This window comes from Elephas maximus, chromosome 1, assembly GCF_024166365.1.
Source record: "Elephas maximus indicus isolate mEleMax1 chromosome 1, mEleMax1 primary haplotype, whole genome shotgun sequence".
NCBI classification, from domain to species: domain Eukaryota; kingdom Metazoa; phylum Chordata; class Mammalia; order Proboscidea; family Elephantidae; genus Elephas; species Elephas maximus.
Genome location: NC_064819.1, coordinates 199,962,650 through 199,982,715, shown reverse-complemented (window position 1 = coordinate 199,982,715; position 20,066 = coordinate 199,962,650). Strand labels below are relative to the sequence as shown.

At 37.7% G+C, this 20,066-nt stretch overlaps 1 protein-coding gene across 8 annotated transcripts in view; it reads right to left on the bottom strand.

Annotated features, from left to right (window-relative positions):
- The window catches only part of AKAP7 (A-kinase anchoring protein 7), a 158,991-nt gene that overhangs the window by 104,789 nt on the left and 34,136 nt on the right, over positions 1-20,066 (bottom strand). For all 8 annotated transcript variants that reach the window (XR_007519279.1, XR_007519280.1, XM_049900819.1 and 5 more), the window contains 2 exons: positions 14,323-14,459; positions 8,725-8,885 (listed from right to left, as the gene is read on the bottom strand). Coding sequence is in view for 6 of the 8 variants with exons in the window: in XM_049900819.1 (XP_049756776.1) it covers positions 8,725-8,885; positions 14,323-14,459 (298 nt within the window). In the remaining 2 variants the exon portion in view is untranslated. The remainder of the gene's footprint in view (positions 1-8,724; positions 8,886-14,322; positions 14,460-20,066) is intronic.

Here is a 20,066-nt window from a genome sequence, read left to right as displayed (position 1 = left end):
TTATATAATTACAACTTGTGAAAAGGGGTATGAAGGGGACAATGATAAATTATAAGGATACTCTACTTATGGTGAGAAGCCCTGGTGGTGCAGCGGTTAAAGCAATCATCTGTTAACCGAAAGATGGGCAGTTTCAAACCATCAGTGGCTCTGCAGGAGAAAGATGTGGCAGCCTGCTTCTGAAGAGATTTATAGTCTCGAAAACCCTATGGGGTTGCTATGAGTCAGAATCAACACGAAGGCAGTGAGTTTGGTTTGGCTACTTACAGTAGACTCTCTGAGGTTGTAGCATTTGAGAAATGAAGGATGAAAAGGTCCAAGCCAAGTGACTTTTCAGCCATTTGTAAAAGTTCTATGGCAGGAAAGAGCTTGTTGAGTTCAGTACCTGAAAGGAGCCACTGTAACCGGAGCTAAAAAGCAAATGACTGGGCTGATCTACCTGCTGTTTGTCAATGAGGTCAAACAAGAAAAAGAAGACATTCTGCCTGGGTAGAGAAGCTGGTGTTTATTTAGTTCTAAATGAAGTGCTGTTGAGAAGTTTTGAGGTCTCTGGGCCAGGCAGTGAAAGGCAATGGTTGGCAGGTTTTAGGAAGCCTTCCAGTTTATGGAGGTCAAAAAGCCCAAGACCTCATGTGGTAGTGGAGCAGCCTAGAGGGGTCCAAAGATACCAACAACTAAACAGATTCTACATGAGGAGCAGAAAACAAAGCACATATTCTTTGAATTTGGGGCAGGGAGGGGAATGCCAATCAAAATATGTAATGTTCAAATGAACATCCTAAAATTTTTTCACTTTTCCTTCTATGAGATAAATGTACTTACAATCTTTTATCATGCTAGCCAAGGGTACTTTTCTCATTTAAAAAAGAGATTTGCAAGGACTATTTTAATTCCAATAGGCTAAATTTTAGCAATCTCTCGATTTAATAACCTTCTTAACAAAATTACATTTAGCTGAAAAAGAAGAATCACATATTCATTTCCATGCAAAGAACTTTTCAGTGCAATTTCATCATTGTAGAATGTGGGGAAATTCCATGTAAATGCATAATTGTCAATATCTTCTTAGCTCTGTGAGCTATTGTGTAATGCTAGGAAATGAGAAGGAAAAATGAGGTCACTTTATTCTGGAAAAATGGAAATCACTCCATGTTAAGGTAGGAAGCTGAGACAAAGAGCCTTTGATGCCCTTCAGCTTATCTGCCCCCTCAAGCAGCTCCTGCTATACACCCACATGTATACAGTGTGGGAAGACGGGTTTGGTCTCTTCAGTTCTACCAGGACACATAAAAAATAACGGTCAACAACATTATGCTTCAATATACAATTCAGATATTATTAGTAAAAGCTCACCAACTCAGATCCTACTAGTTCAAAATGTACTTCATTTCTACACAATAAAAATTCTAAATTACTCTTTATCCTAAAAATGTTCAACATTGAGTTGGAATACTGTTGCTGTGGTTGTTGTTGTTGTTGTAAGGTGCCCTCAAGTTGGTTCCAACTCATAGTGACCCTATGTACAACAGAACGAAACATTGGCTGGTCCTGCACCACCTTCAATATTGTTGCTATCTTTGAGCCTATTGTTGCAGCCACTATGTCAATCCATCTCGCTGGGGGTCTTCATCTTTCACTGACCCTCTACCTTGCATCTTTTTGATTTCTTGACTGTTGCTTCTATGGTTGTTGATTGTGGATCCAAGTAAAATAAAATTCTTAAAAACTTCAGTCTTTTCTCCATTTATCATGATGTTGTTTACTGGTCCAGTTGTGAGGATTTTTGTCTTCTTTATGTTGAGGTTGTAATCCATACTGAAGCCTGAGTCTTTGATCTTCATTAGTAAGTGCTTCAAGTCTTCTTTACTTTCAGCAAGCACGATGTGTCATCTACATATCACAGGTTGTGAATAAGTCTCCTTCCAATTCTGATGCCCAGTTCTTCTTCATACAATCCAGCTTCCTGGATTATCTGTTCAGCATACAGAGGGAATAAGTATGGTCAAAGGACAAAACCCTCACACACACCCTTCCTGATTTTAAACCATGCAGTATCCCATTGTTCTGTTCAAACGACCCACTCCTGGTCTATGTACAGGTTCTGTACGAGCACAATAAAATGTTCTGGAATTCCCATTCTTCACAATGATATCCATAGTTTGTTATGATTCATACAGCCAAATGCCTTTCACAGTCAATAAAACATAATATTCTCTGCTGTCAGCCCACATCCATCTGATATTAGCAATGATATCCCTAGTTCCACAGCCTCTTCCAAATCTGGTTTGAATTTCTGGCAGTTCCCTGTCAATACAATGCCACAACCATTTTTGAATTATCTTCAGCAAAATTTCACTTGAGTGTGATATTAATGATGTTGCTGGATAGTTTCCACATTCTATTGGATCATCTTTCTTTGGAACAGGTACAAATATGGATCTCTTCCAGTTGGTCTTCCAAATTTCTTGGCACAGATGAGTGGGCACCTCTAGCACTGCATATATTTGTTGAAACACCTCAATTGTATTCTGCCAGTTCCTGAAGGCTTGTTTTTTGCCAATGCCTTCAGTACAGCTTGGACTTCTTCCTTCAGTACCATCGGTTCTTAATCATATGCTACCTCCGGAAGTTGCTGAACATCGAACAATTCTTTTTGGTACAGTTATTGTATATTCTTTCCATCTTCTTTTGATGCTTCCTGTGTTGTTCAATATTTTGCCCATAGAATTCTTCAATATTGCAACTCGAGGTCTGAATTTTTTCTCCAGTTCTCTCCGCGTAAGAAATGCCAAGCATGTTCCTCCCTTTTGGTTTTCTAACTCCAGGCCTTTGCATATTTCATTGTAATATTTCACTTTGTCTTCTTGAGTCGTCCTTTGAAATCTTCTGTTTAGTTCTCTTATTTCATCATTTCTTCCATTTGCTTTAGTTACTCTACATTCAAGAGCAAGTTTTAGAGTCTCTTCTGACATCCATTTTGGTCTTTTCTTTGTTTCCTATCTTTTTAATGACCTTTTGCTTTCTTTATGTATGATGTCTTTGATGTCATCCCACAACTCGTCTACTGTTCAATCCTTAGTGTTCAGTGCGTCAAATCTATTCTTGAGATGGGTACTTTGTCTCTCATGGACATATTTTAATTTTCTTCACCTTCAACTTGAATTTACATGTTAGCAATTGATGGTCTGTTCTGTAGTTGGCCCCTGGCCTTGTTCTGGCTGATCATACTGAGTTTTTTCATTGTCTCTAACCACAGATGTAGTTGATTTGATTCCTGTGTTTTCCATCTGGTGAAGACTACTTTTATAGTCACTGTTAATGTTGTTGAAAAAAGGTATTTGCAGTGAATAAGTTGTTGGTCTTGCAAAATTCTATCATGGGCTCTCCTGTATCATTTCTATCACCAAGGCCATATTTTCCAACTACAGATCCTTTTTCTTTGTTTCCAATTTTCGCGTTCCAATCACCAGTAATTATCAATGCCTCTTGATCGCATGTTTCATCAATTTCAGACTGTAGAAGTTGGCAAAAATCTTCAATTTCTCCTCTTCTTTGGCCTTAGTGGTGGTTGGTGGGTAATTTGCATAATAGTCATATTAATTGGTCTTCCTTGTAGGTGTATGGATATTATCCTATAACTGACAAGGTCGTACTTCAGGGCAGATCTGGAAATGCACTTTTTGACAATGGACGCAATGTCATTCTTCTTCAATTCGTCATTTCCGGCATAGCAGACCATATGACTGTCTGATTCGAAATGGCCAATACCAGTTTATTTCAGCTGATTAATGCCCAGGATATCAATCTTTATGTGCTCCATTTCATTTCTGATGATTTTCAATTTTCCTAGAGTCATACTTTCTACATTCCACGTTTTGATTATTAATGGGATATCTTCCACTATTTCTTCTCGTCTTGAGTCATGCTACATTAACAAAAGCAAGTCCCGAAAACTTGACTCCATCCACGTCATTAAGGTCAACTCTACCTTGAGGAAGCAGCTCTTCCCCAGTAGTACTGAGTGCCTTCCAACCTGAGGGGTTCATCTTCCAGCATCATACCAGCATTATACCGTTCCGCTGCTATTAATAAGGTTTCCATTGGCCCGTTTTTTAGAAGTAGACCACCAGCCCTTTCTTCCTACTCTGTCTTAGTCAGGAAGCTCCACTGAAACCTGTCCACAATGGATGACCCTGCTGGTATTTGAAATACCAGTGGCAGAGCTTCCAGCATCAAAGCTACACATAAGCTACCACCGTATGACAAACTGGCAGATGCATGTCTAAAATTCAGCCCTCTTTTCATAAAAACTATGTAATATTCTAGGAATTTATTTCTTTTAACTTGCAAATTTAAAAATTATATGAAAAACTAGATAAATCAGAACATTCATGAATTGCATTTTCAACTATTTTTTAAGTTCATACACTGCAATTACACTTAACTTCTTTACAAATACATTACAAATCATTACACTTATTTTCTTTATAAATTCTCTTGCTTTCCATTAAGTCAGACTAGACCTGCCTCCATTATTTTGAAGGAATCAGATTTTAATATTCCTGTGTAGGCACATACACACACAGCTTATTTTAAGTGTTAAGAAATGTAGCGTCTCAGTTAATGGAAAGTTATTCTTTAAGTTAGAATATATGATTTGGAAAAACAGTTTCTAATACATGACATAAAAACAAATACGGAACAGTTTTATGGATATTGTTGGAATAAAGCAAAATTAATTCTGTGGCATTCTTTTAAATCTGTTCGTATGCTTAAAAATGTAAAATATTGACAAAAAGTACACGTATTAAACACTCTGAATATTTGAATATCATATGAATAGAAGCTTCAACCAAACATAAATGCCTGACACATAGTATCCTCTGCCGTTGAGTTGATTCTGACTCATAGTGACCCTACAGCACAGAGCAGAACTGCCCCATAGAGCTTCCAAGGCTGTAATCTTTATGGAGGAAGCCCTGGTGGCGTAGTGGTTAAGAGCTACAGTTGCTATCCAAAAGGTCAGCAGTTCAAATCCACCAGGCGCTCCTTTGAAACCATATGGGGCAGTTCTACTCTGTCCTATAGGGTCGCTATGAGTCAGAATCCAGTCAACAGCGGTGGGTTTGGTTTTGTTTTGGTAATCTTTACAGAAGCAGATTGCCACATCTTTCTCCTGCGACACACAGTAAAAGTACTTAATAATTAATAAACACACGCTGCTTGACTGAGTAAAGTTTGCTATATACATACTCAAATATTTGTTTCTTATAGAAGTGCATAAAAATTATAACCAAAAGCAACAGTACTATATGCCCATAAAAGCTTAAAAGCAGGTACAAGTGATTACACAGGAGACAGAGTGCTATTTTCCCTTTTTTTTTTCATTTTTTTAATGTTTTGTTATAGTTTTTGAAAAAGTAGTTTTTTTAAGCAACCGTACCTAATACCTCTGGCATCAAGAAAAGAATTACAGGGGGTGTGGCTTTTGCTAAAATGACAAACTAGCATCCTTGAGTTTATATTCATATTAAAGCTGGGGAGAGTCCACATTCCTTAGCACACAATGGATCTTTCATCAATACTGGAAACCGCCTTTGTGAGGATATTTGCAAAGAATGGATGGAATTCTCGACGTTGCAAGCAACCATTGAATTACTTAAAAGAACAATGAATAAATGACTTATTAGAAATGTTTCTTGAGCTCAGAAATATTTATATTACAAAAGAAAAGACTTGAGTCCAGCCTTTTCTCCAGAATAGTTAAGAAGAACAGACTGAGGTTGTTAACTGTGGGCATCAGTTCCCTAATGATTTGCCATCAAAACCATTAGAACTGCTTTCTCATTAACTTTAAATCTTACTTGAATTGAAAACATTGTTTATGTTCCCATGCTTGTTTGTTTACACCTATTTTGCTCTGCCCCTCCCCAATAATAGGGATTAAGATGACTCCAAAGAAGGGTGTGACAAGATAAATACATTTAAAATAAGGAAAATAAGACAAAGAGAAACTGAAAAGATAAGATCAAGATAGAAATGAGGTAAGTGTGTGCACAAAAAGAATGACGTTATGTCCTGTATTCTCATTTGGATAAGCGATAAACTAGGTTCTAGGCTTTAGGGCAATGAATTCTAACCCAAAAACACAAGATAAATATTCAACATTTATACGTTAAGAAAAACTATTTGCTCAACAGAAGTCGTCCTGATACTGATGTAAAAAATAAAATTTTCCAAATGGCTCTTACATTATTTAACATAACATGACAAACATTTAGAAAAAATACTTAAACACTGACAATTTCCATCAAATGGTTTCTTATAAAATTCTCAATATAAGCCAAAAAAGAATTATGATAAAAGCAAAATCCATAAAATCAATTCTACAGAGACTAACACAATTTTGTCTAAGTGTGTTTACAGTTTTCTGATGGTCTGACTTATTCTAGTGATGTATTTCTCCATGTGATGCTATTGCAACAAATATAAAAGAAACAGAGAAAGGTATTACAGTAAACACAACTAGTAAAGGTGTACTATTTAAAATATTTTCTCCATAAAAGTCGTGCACATCCTTTGGTAGATTTATTACTACATATTCTTAGTTTTTGTTGCTATTATGCAATGACATCTTAGAAAATTACATACTTTATAGTTTTTGTATTAATCTTGTTTCTAGCAACCCTGCTGAAATATATAATTAGTTTAGTAATTTTTGTCTTGTTTTTGGAAGTTCTATCATTTGTTTCTCCTTGTGGAGTCAATGGTGGAGGTTCTCTCATGCTCTTTCTGCCATATTATCCAGAAATCTCCTAAATTCTTAAAATCCAATATACCACTCTCTGATCACAACTTCTAATTCCTCTAACTCTCTCACTCCCTTACTTCTATTACCTTTAATCTCCATTCCTCTTTTCAAGTATTGGCCACATCAAGACATCATCGCCTGCTCTAATGTATACCTAAAAATGCATCACATGGACCACTCAATGACCCTGTTCTCAATGTTCCTGTTCCCATGTCCTTTCACCACATCTACTACATAGGACTCAAGCATGGGTTAATTCAGTTTCCCCTTTCCACTCCCAAATCCAGATCTCTAGAAAATACTTGAGGATATCACAAATTACCCGTTGCCTTCAAGTGGATCCCTACTCATATCGACCCTACAGGACAGAGGAGAACTGCCCCATACAGCTTCCAAGGAGCGCCTAGTGGATTCGAAATGCCTACCTTCTGGTTAGCAGCCATAGCACTTAACCACCACGTCGCCAGAGTTTCCATCACAAATTAGCTGCATTTAAATTTGCTGGAATTCAATCCCAAATGCATCTTTGCATTACTCTGCTACCTCATTGTTGTTAGATGCCGTCAAGTCGACCCTGACTCATGGCAAAAACCAGGTGCCACATTATATGTTCCTTATTAGAGTTTTCCCTTCCATTTCCCTCAGTTCCTATTCCAAACTTTCACCGCTTTGCTCAAGCCCTTATTTCACTTCCACTGCAGCCTTTCCGCATACCTGTGGCAGTCAAGTCCATTCCAACTCATAGCAACTCTACAAGGACAGCGTAGAACTGCCCCACAGGGTTTCCAAGGCTATAATCTTTATAAAAGCAGACTGCCACATCTTTCTCCCACCGGGCAGCTGGTGGGTTTGAACCGCTGACCTTTCAGTTAGTAGCCAAATAGTTAACCACTTTGCCACCAGGGCTCCTTCTCTTTCAGCATATGACCCTCATTTTACTGATACCCCTACATTTTCAATTCATGCTCCAGTAAAACTAAACTACTTAAATATGCCATAGTTTCTCCTGCCTTGATTTCTTTGCACATGCTGTTTCCTCTCCCTGGAACGTCTACTCCAATTTGCCTAGCCAGGAAAACTTTACTTATGCTGTAAGCCTCAGCTCAAGGGCTACTTCTTCTACGAAATCTTTCCCACTCCAGGATCCTTCTCCTAAGTGCCCTTATATGCTATACCTGCCCCCAGTTACAGAAATGATTATGTTGTATTGTAATTGTTTGCTTTTGTGTTCCTGCGTAAGAGTGGAAACGCCTTAGAGGACATGGAAGTCTTTTGTTGTAGCTGTCTGGTTTCAGTTTTCCATCCCAAATACCTGGTTAACACTGGGTAACTGCATGTGAAAAGAATGAATCCTTCCTACCAAAGTATAACTCCTTGGGCCCAATATGATATAGAAAAAATAAACGTAGAGCAAATAAATCTGTAAAAACCTTTAACTAAGATGAATGTGGGTATTTCGCCAATAACCTCAAGAGTGAACTGGAATTCAAGGTGACAGTCTACTGACTCGGGAACAGGTCCAACAATTCCTTATAATCTGAATAGGCAACTGGTGATTCTTATGCCTTCAATACTTATTAAATGCCAACTATATGTGTCAAACGTCATGATGACCACTGGGGTCCTTCAGGCTTAGGATTGAGACCAGCTTAACACATACCTGCATCCAGTCCATCACCTTGCAGACAGCCCCCAAATCAACACAACCCTTAGGTCGAAGAATCAAGATAAATTTTCAGGCCCTTTCTTTGGCTACTTCACTTTTACCAACAAATACCAAGGAAGCTTATAAAATGAGATTATACCAGCTCCCAAAAATTAAGGGACATCAAATTTCTATTATAAAAAATTTTTTACACATCTACTTATTAAACAGATGCGATTTGATATGAGTATGATGCTGTATGTTTTACCTGCTATCTCCAAAAGTGGGTTCATGTGATCTCCTTCTGCCAGCTTTACAAATCCAATCTCATTTCTAAAACTGTCAACACCTTGAAAAGGCAAAGTCAAATGTTTTCCTTGGAGGATTTCTTCAATGAGTGGTTTTAATTCCCAAAGTGCATCAATGCCCCTAGTAGGAGATAATATAGTTTTCAATAATATATTAAGTAATAAAACACACAAAATCAAACAAGGAATAAAGCAATTTTAGAAATGTAAATTGATTTTAACATTTGTACTATTTTAAAGCTCAGAATACCTTCTAAAACTAACCTATATAACTAAAACTATTAATTATTTTTAAATTAAAACTATGGAGGAAGTGAATTAAGTCTTTACCTAATTATAATTACTACTAAAGATATGAAAACAGATACTATTTCATAATTAGCCAAGGGATCTTTAACCAAGAAAAATATTGCACGGACCATTCAAAAAAATCACTAATAACATATCCCAAGAAAACCCAGTACCTACAAGAATTTATATTAGATTATGTAGAAAGTTCCAAATTCTTGTTAAAAGAACCAATACAGTATTTACTATTTGCAAGGCACTCTACTAAAACATAATATAAATGATCTCTTAAAGTAGTATAATAAAATAATTTTCTGTACTTGTGTTCAAATAGAAAAAAATTATATTCCCCAACTGCAGCTATGGAAAATAAGTTTGTTATACCTGTTTAGGCTATGTGATTACAGGGTTACTCTCTGTGTTTCAAATGCTTTATTTTTCTTCATAAAAACAAATGACTACTATATTCGTGAATTAGACATTATCAGGTTTAGAATATTTTGAAAATTAGGATTAGTATTTCCATCCTGAAGAGAATTTTGGTACAGGTACTTTACTATGAAAAAATATATAACACTAAAACAAACAAAAAAAAAAACCCATTGCCCTCTAGTCAATTCTGACTCATAGCAACCCTATAGGACAAGCAGAACTACCCCACAGGGTTTCCAAGGAGTGCCTGGCAGATTCAAACTACCGACTCTTTGGTTAGCAGCCGCAGCTCTTAACTACTACGCCACGTGAGTCTCCATGTATCACTAGAGGGCAGCAATTACTCACAAAAGAAACAGACACATTCTTAGTACTCAGAGGTGAACCTCAATTAAATTATTTTGATCAATGATTTGTTCACCAATAGTTACATGTCAAATATGGGGGGAGCGGGTATTTTTCTAGATCTTTTATATTTCTAGTCATCCTATATGTTTTTAATATAATTTTATTTTTGTTGTTGAGAATATACACAGCACAACACAGACCAATTCAACAATTTATACATGTACAATTCAGTGACATTAATTACATTCTTCAAGTTGTCCAACCATTCTCACCCTCCTTTTCCAAGCTGTTCCTCCTCCATTAACATAAACACACTCTCCTAAGGTTCCTACCTAATCTATTGGAGTTGCTATTGTCAATTTGATCTCATAGAGACAGATCTTAATAAGATCCCAACACTCAAGGAACACAATCTTTACCAGTTAAGCTAAGCTATTGTTGGTTTTAAGAAGACTTCAGGATATATTTTTGGTTCAAGGCTTAAAGATTATCTCAAGGCAATCGTATGTATATAGTTTTTAGCCGATTTTCATCCCTGGCTTCCATACTAAGTCTCATTACTCTGTAGTAACATAATGTGCAGTACTTAACGACAGCTTTGGAAATGTCAACACTTGTCACTGTACCTCCATATCCACATCCTAAATCTGTTCTTTCATGTTATTTCTGTTCGTCCAAAAAGACGCAGTGTACATATGCCTATAATATTGTCCTTCATTCTGTGTTGTGAACTAAAGCAGGTGATAAGAGAACACACTTCTGGTACACCTATGGTAAGTTGTGGGACCTCAAGTTACTTGCTTTAAATGAAATTATACGCTAAAGCTAAGGTCTAGGGCTTTTCACAGACAGTGAATTATATATCCTATTTTTCTTTAAAAAAGTACAGATGATCTACATGCAGCCCAGTTTTTAATTTCTCCAGTATAATAAATCAATAAATTTGTCCTAATGAGAGGTCACTGAATCACACAGTTAGAAAGAATCATAAGTCCCACTAACTGTCAAATTCTTTTAAATAGAACGTGTTTTCAAGAAGGGCTTATGGAGAGAATTTCCTTTACAGTAAAATGACTAGAAAGTATATGCATGTAGAAAAGACAATTCTGAAAATGGAGTTCAGATCGACAGGCTGTATTTAAAGCTAAGACAGCACAGATATCTTTCCAAATCAGCAGCTGGGTTTGGCTTAATGTAATTCAATTCCTTTCTTCTACACTATGAGGACACAAAAGATCTTAGGTGGTGTCTATCTGAGGAAATTTATGGTTATAAAAAATGTCTCTGCACACTCCATATCCAATCCACTTATCAGTCCCTTATTAAATACCTAAAATATGATCACAATAGGCTTTGAAAAGCAAGAATAACTATTGGTCAAAAAACAGACAATTTAGATGGGTAGCATATTATGCAGTATAGGATGAAAGATAAAAATAAAATCTTAGACATTAAAAAAAAAAAAGTCCTTCATATAAACAATGTCTTAGCAGAAAAGCTAATCACTTTCTCTCTCATTATACAGCTGCCCAAAGTGAGAGCACACCTTGAATATTACCATCACTGTGTTGGGTGGGTGTGTGTAAGAAGCTGACACCCTGACACAAACACTTCCCTGATTTGCCCAAACTAGAAGTAAATCCTCTCTTCTTTTAAATCCCATTAACATTTTATATCTAATCACTTAAATTCATATAGTGTCTATTCAACTAAACTGTATAATCCGTGAGCGAACACAAGATCCATTCCAAATTCATCTTTATTTTCCCCAAAGCAGCTAGCTCGATATCTTATACATAGTTAATTAATATTGGTTGAGCTGCAAAATACTATCTCGTCTGAGAGCGAACTTTAGTTACTTCTTAGATTTTTCATTATAACTTAGTCAAGAGTAATTACTAAATTGTAAATATCCAGCCATCATTTTCCAGTATAGATACTACTCCCAGTATCATTAAGTAGTGTAAGGATGCTATTTTAACTGCTCAAGCATTTAGTTTTTTACATAAAAATGACATGTATTTGCAAACATGATGAAACACAGGACTGAATGACTCAGAAGGTTACTGTGCCCTGTGCAGTATTTTTCAACAGGTGATATTGGAATTTAGAGCAAGACAGTTCTTCCTAGTTCTACTATAGGTGGTTTAGCAGCCCTGACTCCTGCCCACAAAATGCCTGTAGCACTCCTCAGTAATTGTGACAACCAAAAATGCCCCCCCAAATATTTCCAAAGTTCTCCTAGAAGGGGTAGCTCCGCTCACACTGAGAGCTGTAAACATTTCTATATCATGAACGTACCTGCCCGCCTCACCCCAAACCCACCGCATAACAGTATTTATAGTCAATTATGCGTTCATCAGTAGAGGCTACTGAGATACAAAAAGTCATTTATATTTCTAGTGGCCCAGTCTCTCCTGCTTCTCTCTCTGTCAACAGTAACTCAGTCTTTTCTGGTTTAAAAAGGCCTCTTGGGGGTATAATTATTCATTTAATTCAGACTTCCTTTCAGAACTGCTTTACCCTTGGCAAAGGGTCACCCTGCCCTCTCCTACCTCCTTCCCAAGAAAGTCTGAATACCCTTGTAATAGGATTAAGGAAGATCTTTGGTCTTTGGTCTTCTCAGAGATTTCAAGTGGAAGGGAGGCTGGTGTGGTCTTATTCTTGGATGCCCTACACTGGTGCCCACTGAGAGCATGCCTTTTTCTCTGTACAACAGTACCTAGTTCTGAAGCATAAAATCCCTGCCCGGGTCTCCGATCAAGCTTGGACCTCACCCAACTCCTTCTGCTCCACTGATTCTCTCTGAACTTCCAAGTTCTCCCACCCATGCACAGGCAACTTCTGAATCCATCTATACCTTGTATAGGCAGTAAGGAATAAGGAACTACCTCAGGCCCATCTGCTAGGAACCTCGCTCAACCTAGTTAATACCACATCCTTCCAGTATTAGTTGAAGAGGAACTTCTCTAAAGAGCTTACAGTTTTCCCCAGCTACACCCTAAGAAGCCCAAGCCAATCAGTGTTTCTGTCACTCCTAGCTCTCTGCCCCAACACTGGAGGCTAGAATTAATCCCAAAAGGGGAACCAGCACACTGTGTCTGTGTCATGCCTCTTCCTTTGCCTTTGCTCTCTCTGCCCACTATCCAACATCCTCTTGGGCACATCCCTTCTCAGAGTTGTCTCTGCTTTCACTGACCGCACCAAAGATCTTAATTTGTTGCTGCTTCATTGTCTCCTACTTACCATCCTATACACAACCTCAATGCTTACCCCTACTCCTCCATTCTAACACATACTGACCACTACTCCTTTTCCTCAGCTTTTTATCTTCCTGGTTCACATGGTCCTTGGCTTCTTTTTTAAGAGCACCAAAGCATTCACCACCCCACCCCCACCCCACACTAGCAGAGTGATCAGCCAAAGTAAGTTAAGTACAATCTTCTAGCCCTCTCTGCCCCTGCAGAGTGCTCAAGGGCTTCTCATAATCTGGCTGGTTATTTTGAGTTATTAACTTATTTCCTTTTCTCCCTTTTATTTTCCCTTTTGCTTACCCCCTTCTCAATTCAAGCCTTGTTCTTCACTCCCACAGAAGACATATACGTGAGGGTAGAAAAAAAAAAAAAAAGTAACATTCAATTCATTCTAGCTTTGGTTTTCCAGAGCTTAGCCTTTTTGGAAAAATCAAGAGGGCTATAAAACACGTACCAGGGAAAGGAGGAATCATAAGTACTGACAGAGTGACCCAAAATATTGGAGGAAAGGCAAGGTTTCTGCACTCCAGATTGGAAAGCGGTAAACAATTGCCTTATCCTCAACCTTTATGGTACGACTCTTGGATGACGGGTTACGGGGACTCTAAAAATGACTGAGGTAAAACTGTAGCTGTCCACTAGCCTAGTGGAATGGCAGCTCTAACAGTTAATAACATCAGTTACTAAGAGGTAGTTAGTTGTGCCTTGCTTCCAGAAATCTGTACCTAGAGTCCTAACTTAAATGGTCAGACTGCTGCTGTTTTTGTTAGGTGTTGTTTCCAAGTCATAGAGACCTTATGTATAACAGAACAAAACATTGCCCAGTCCTGTGCTATCCTCACAATCATTATGTTTGAACCCACTGTTGCAGCTACTGTGTCAATCCATCTTGTTGAGGGTCTTCCTCATTTTCATCGACCCTCTGCCAGGCATGATGTCCTTCTCCAAGGATCAGTCCCTCCTGGTCAGACTACATAGCCTAAATTATGTAAGTATACTTACATAATTAGCATGAGAAAACAACTGCATAACCAAGGGCTACCTTTTGATTATAATAACATAGTGAAAAAGTCTAGGTTAAGAAGAATATTTACATAGCTAATTGTGTGCACTGGTTATTAATTAGAAATAAAGAATACTTATTTAGAATTTCAATGCCTCTTTGGGTTCTCCTATGTTTACTCATATTAACATAATAATTTAGATAACAATATTCAAGAAACATATATTACTCACACGTTTACTTCATCTTCATTTAATAACTGCATCACTAGCAGGGTAATATGAAAGGAACCATCACCAACCATTGCTTGGGCCAGTCGCTTATCTTGTCGTATTATCGAATTTTGCAGGATCTTAATTCCTTTTGTAATCTACTCACATACATACAAAAAATTAGAGATTAGGTAAGAAAACATTTCCATGGCAAAATGTAAATCAAAAAGAAAAATACGGAACAGCCAAAATTAGAACAATGCCAAGATTCTTTTCTTTTGGGGGGCGGTTTTTTTTTTTTATTGTACTTTAGATGATGATTTACAGAACAAACTAGTTTCTCATTAAACAGTTAGTACACATATTGTTTTATGACACTGGTTAACAACCCCACAACATGTCAACACTCTCCCTTCTCAACCTTCGGTTTCCTATTACCAGCTTTCCTGTCTCCTCCTGCCTTCTAGTCCTTGCCCCAGGGCTGGTGTTCCCCTTTACTCTCATTTTGTTTTATGGGCCTGTCCAATCTTTGGCTGAAGGGTAAACCTCAGGAGTGACTTCATTACTGAGCTAAAAGGGTGTCTGGGGGCAATACTCTCAGGGTTTCTCTAGTCTCTGTCAGGCCAGCAAGTCTGATCTTCCTTTTTGAGTTAGAATTTTGTTCTATATTTTTCTCCCACTCTGTCTGGGACCTTCTATTGTGATCCCTGTCAAAGCAGTCAGTGGTGGTAGCTGGGCACCATCTAGTTTTATGTCAAGATTCTTCACCTAAACAAATGCTTATCTACTTGCCTACTCTTCTCAAATACCCTGGATAACTGATTTGGAAGGCTCAACAGGATCTATAAGTTAAAAAAATCACACAGTACTTGTCCATTGTAATAGCACCAAGCCCAACACCCTCATTTTATAGACGGAATCATTGGTTGAGTGAAAAGACTCTCAGTGATCATGCATCTTTTCAGAAACTTGTCCTTGGAATAGTCACCATGGTTCACCAAAACTATGATCTTTCCTAAAAATGTTTTATTCTTGCCACAGAAAGGTCAAACCATCAGGTAACATTTCATTTCTCTTGGAAGTAATATTTATTGGCCTCCAAGTGCATGTGTCGAAGAACCCACTCCTTACGGCCTTTAACATTTTTTTAGGACAGTAAAAATGTCAACAGGAATAACTATTGTCATTTTTCTAGACATGTGAGAAGAAACATAACCTTGGTGATAGAGTTGCAGAGAAGTCTTTATGTGTATGTCAGAGAAACCATTAAAATTTGTATCCAGACCTGGTCACTCATCTGCCTTCTCTCCAGTACCTACTCCTCTGAAACAGGAAGAGGAATGACGCATTCTCCTGCCTCCACTCCCAGCTGGATCTCAAGTCTAGTCCGCTTCTAAATGTTGGTGTCTTCCAAAGGAGGCCATGAGAATTACAATACCTGGTAAGCTAATTGTATCCTCTCTTAAAGAAAGCACACAGACACCACGAGGCAACAGAAGCCCTTAAGCAGCAGAATTAGTAAGAGAGAAAAAAGAAGAGCAGGAACTAGCAGTAAAAGATGAGTCAATAAAAACAGAAGCAAAGAAAAAAAAAAACTGAATCATGAGCATAAAGAACTATGCTGATACTAGAGTAGCTGAATAGAACAATGTTTCTGTTATCTATGGAATGTGACTGAGCAAATCATGAGATTCTGTCCTGGGATCTGACTTCCAGTGTATCTTTACAACAAATCCGCATAATTCAAAATAACCTCAGCACTTCTCTACTCCTTGAAATCTAGAAAACACTCACACAGGACACAATGTTTTACCGTAGAAAGTTACACGACAACTTAAAATAATTAATTAAGGCAAGATATTCATTCTGTAACACCCAGTAAGAAATATTGATAGACTGATAAATAAAACATTCCTAACATACCAGTTTGCAAAGGTCTTTATAGGAGTCACAGTTCTCTACTGTATGCACTGTGGAATGCCACTGAGTTAATTTCAATTCATAGTGATCCCATGTGACAGAGTAGGGTTTTCTAGTCTGTAATCTTTACATGAGTAGATTGTCAGGTTTTTCGTCCATGGAGCTGTTTGGTGAGTTAGAACTGCCAACCTTTCAATTAGCAGCCAACTGTTTAACCACAGTGCCACCAGGGCTCCTTGTACTTTATATACCCATTGCCATCGAGCCAATTCAGACTCATAGTGACCCTACAGGACAGAGCAGAACTGCCCCATACAGTTTCCAAGGAGCAGCTGGTGGATTCACAACTGCCAACCTTTTGGTTAGCAGCCAAGCTCTTAATCACTGTGCCACCAGGGCTCCCTACTTATATAGATAAAACTAAATTGTAAACTCCTCGAGGGCACTGTCTACTTCTTCTATCCTGCTGTCTCACCATAATGCCTGGTAATAATAATAATAATAAACAATATTTGAACAGCAACAGCAAGAGCAACGAACTTTTATCGTGTGCTCACTAGTTCTGGGCACTATAGTAAGCATTTTACATACGCTTACTTACGAAGCCTACACAAGCTCACTGAAGTCTCTGGGCAATTCAGTAAGGTAGATATGGGTATTATCGCTAGTAAGATAAACTGAAACACAGAAAAATTAAAAGATGTCTCCAAGTTCATGTACCTACGAAAGCAAGGGAACTTGAGAAAGGTATAAATTATGATGCATGAAAAAAAGATGAGGAAGATACCTGGAGGAAAAGATCTGGGAGGGGTGAGAATGAGGAGGGAGAACTAGAGAGCAGTAGAGTAAGAAAAGAGCCAACAGAGCTGGGAGGAGTTTATCTGTTTTCGAGAGGGAGCAAAGAGAGGGGCAGAGGTGTGGGTATTGACTTAAGGATGAAACATCAAGTGAAAGGAGACATTTAAAGGGGTGTTTTTGTAGGAAGTCTTACTATGTAACACACTAGCCCTCCCAATAAAAGCCTTAAGAGTAAGTCTACGTTACTCTTCGATGATTTTAAATTTCAATTTTTGAGGGTTTTTCTCTTAGGTGCAGTAGAGTGCTGAGACTGGCTTAAGGGAACAGAGCAGTTCAAGAGGATCCAGGTACATACTTAAAGGGCCTAGCACAGTGTCAAGTAAACAGTAAGTGCTCAAAAATATTACACCTTAAAACAATATACATCTTCAAACTTTAGTATAAATGGTTATTCTGATTTATCTTGAAAAAGTGGCTTAGAATGAAAACTCTGTTAAATAAGATAGTGATATATACATCAACGGTGCTGAACTTGGGAAAGAAACTCTGGGTTTTAGCTTCAGGTCTGCCACAGGTATAATACCCATACAAATCAATTAATCTCACTGAGGCTTCCTTTCTTCTTCAACTATAAAATTTTGTTGTTGTTGTTAGATGCCACCAAATCGCTTCCAACTCATAGCAACCCTATGTACAACCGAACGAAAGACTGCCTGGTCCTGTGTCGTCCTTACAATCATTTCTATGCTTGAGTCCATTGTTGCTGCCACTGCGTCAATCCATCTCATTGAGGGTCTTCCACTCTCTCGCAGACCCTCTACTCTACCAAGCATGACGTCTTTCTCCAGGGACTGGTCCCTCCTGATAACTTGTTCAAAGAACAAAGTCTTGCTATCCTCACTTTCAAGGAGCACTCTGACTGTACTCCTTCCAAGACAGATTTGTTCATTCTTCTGGCAGTTCATGGTATATTCAATATTCTTCACCAATACCATCATTCGAAGAGACGAATTATTCAGTCTTCGATATTCATTGTCCAGCTTTCACGGGCATATGAGGTGACTGAAAATACCACAGCTTGGGTCAGGCACACCTTAGTCCTCCAAGTGACATCTTTGCTTTTCAACACTTTAAAGAGGTCCTTTGTAGCAGATATGCCCAATGCAATACGTCGTTTGATTTCCTGGCTGCTGCTTCCATGAGTGTTAATTGTGGATCCAAGTAAAATGAACCATACTACATAGGGTTTTCATTGCTGTGACCTTTCAGAAGCAGACCACCAGGCCTCTGCATAGGTTTGAACTGTCAACCTTTCAGTTAGCAGCTAAGCACTTACCTGTTTGCACCATTCAGGCACTCTTAGATAAGCTATATAAAGGTACTCTGTAAGTGCTACACCATTTGCCTAATACAAGGTATGCAGCACTCCCAGTATTGTTTAAATAAGTGCTCTACCCAGGGCACTTTTGAGTCCCAGGAACATTTTGGAAGTGTCTTAAGATATTTTTGGTTGTCACATCTGGGGAGGGGAAATGCTACTCACACCTGTGTTGCATTTTCACAGCACCTTAGTCTTCATTCTAAGCTCAAATACTAATTACATATAAATTCAGGACAATATTCAAAATTCCATCTACTTGTATATTCAGTCTTTTAGTGCCATTCCCTACATGGTAGGATAGTTTTTAGACCATTAGTATCCTTGAGTTATCCAGCAGCTTGTAAGATTGCAAATTAAAAACGGCAACACAGTTTGAAGACTACCATTTTTCCAAAATGCCAAAACAAAACTCATTGCCGTGGATTTGATGCCGACTCATAGTGGCCCTACAGGACAGAGTAGAACTGCCCCACAGGATTTCCAAGGCTGTACTCTTTATGGAAGCAGGCTGCCACATCCTTCTTCCATGGAGTGGCTGGTAGGTTCAAACTGCTGGTCTTCTGGTTAGCAGACGAGCGCTTAACCAGGGATCCTCAAATAACACAGTACATGTAATACAGGATTAACTTCAAACCAATAAAAATTTTAAAGCTAATCTAATCAAGTATTACATTTCTAACTATGTTTGATGCTCCAGGTTTATTTATATATTCCCTGATATCTGAAGATTTTTTTAAATGCCTTTTATTCCTAATTATAGCTTTTAAAAGGTAAAAGAAAAATAGTTCAAAGCCTTCTCTGTATGTTTAAAAAAAAAAAAAACAAACAATGTCATTAAAGGCCAAAGTAAACTAATTTTTACAGCTACTGTTTAAGGTCTATAAAACCACTGATTCTTATCTGTCACCACAATCCTGTCACTGGCAGTATTGCACAATGCATGTTTATAAAACCTAATATACTACAGTCATACTTAAATATGACACTGAGAGGAACTAAGATTTCAATCATTGAGTAATATCTTTGAATTAAAATAATAAAAAGAGACACCCATCTGCTGGCAGTCACTGCTAAGCCATATTCCTCATACCTAAAAATAATCCAATTAGAAAATTCATTTTTATATCTTTTAAGCTTTCTGACTCAAAGCACAGGAGTTGAAAGAAAATGCCATCAAGTTAGCGTATTTCTGCATGAAGGAACGGAGTTACATTCTAGCACACAGTAAGAGAACTTCTTTGACCTCATCTTTTAACATTATTTCTAGAAGTCCTGTAAGCTCTTAAATAGATCGTTCCTAAATTTGCTGCCTCATTAAGATCTATGAGAATTATCACATCAACTTGCTGCCTAACTTTTCCTCAAAGTTGAACTTATTTTCCTTATATGTCTACAACAATGAAAAGAACTTGAAAAACTGACGATACAGCAGTAACTGGAGTAAGAGTAAAAAGTCAACCCCAAAAGCAGGAGAATTTTTAATGTCTACCAAGTGCCTAAAATGTACATGATACCAAATATTTTTACTAACATTTTCTAGAACACATAAATCTACTTTCCGTATTTTCATAAGGCCAACAATTTTGACATTACAAAATGATGAAATGTAGAATTAAATGTAACAAACGTCCTTTAAAACTCCTAAAAAATTCATATTTTCCATTAT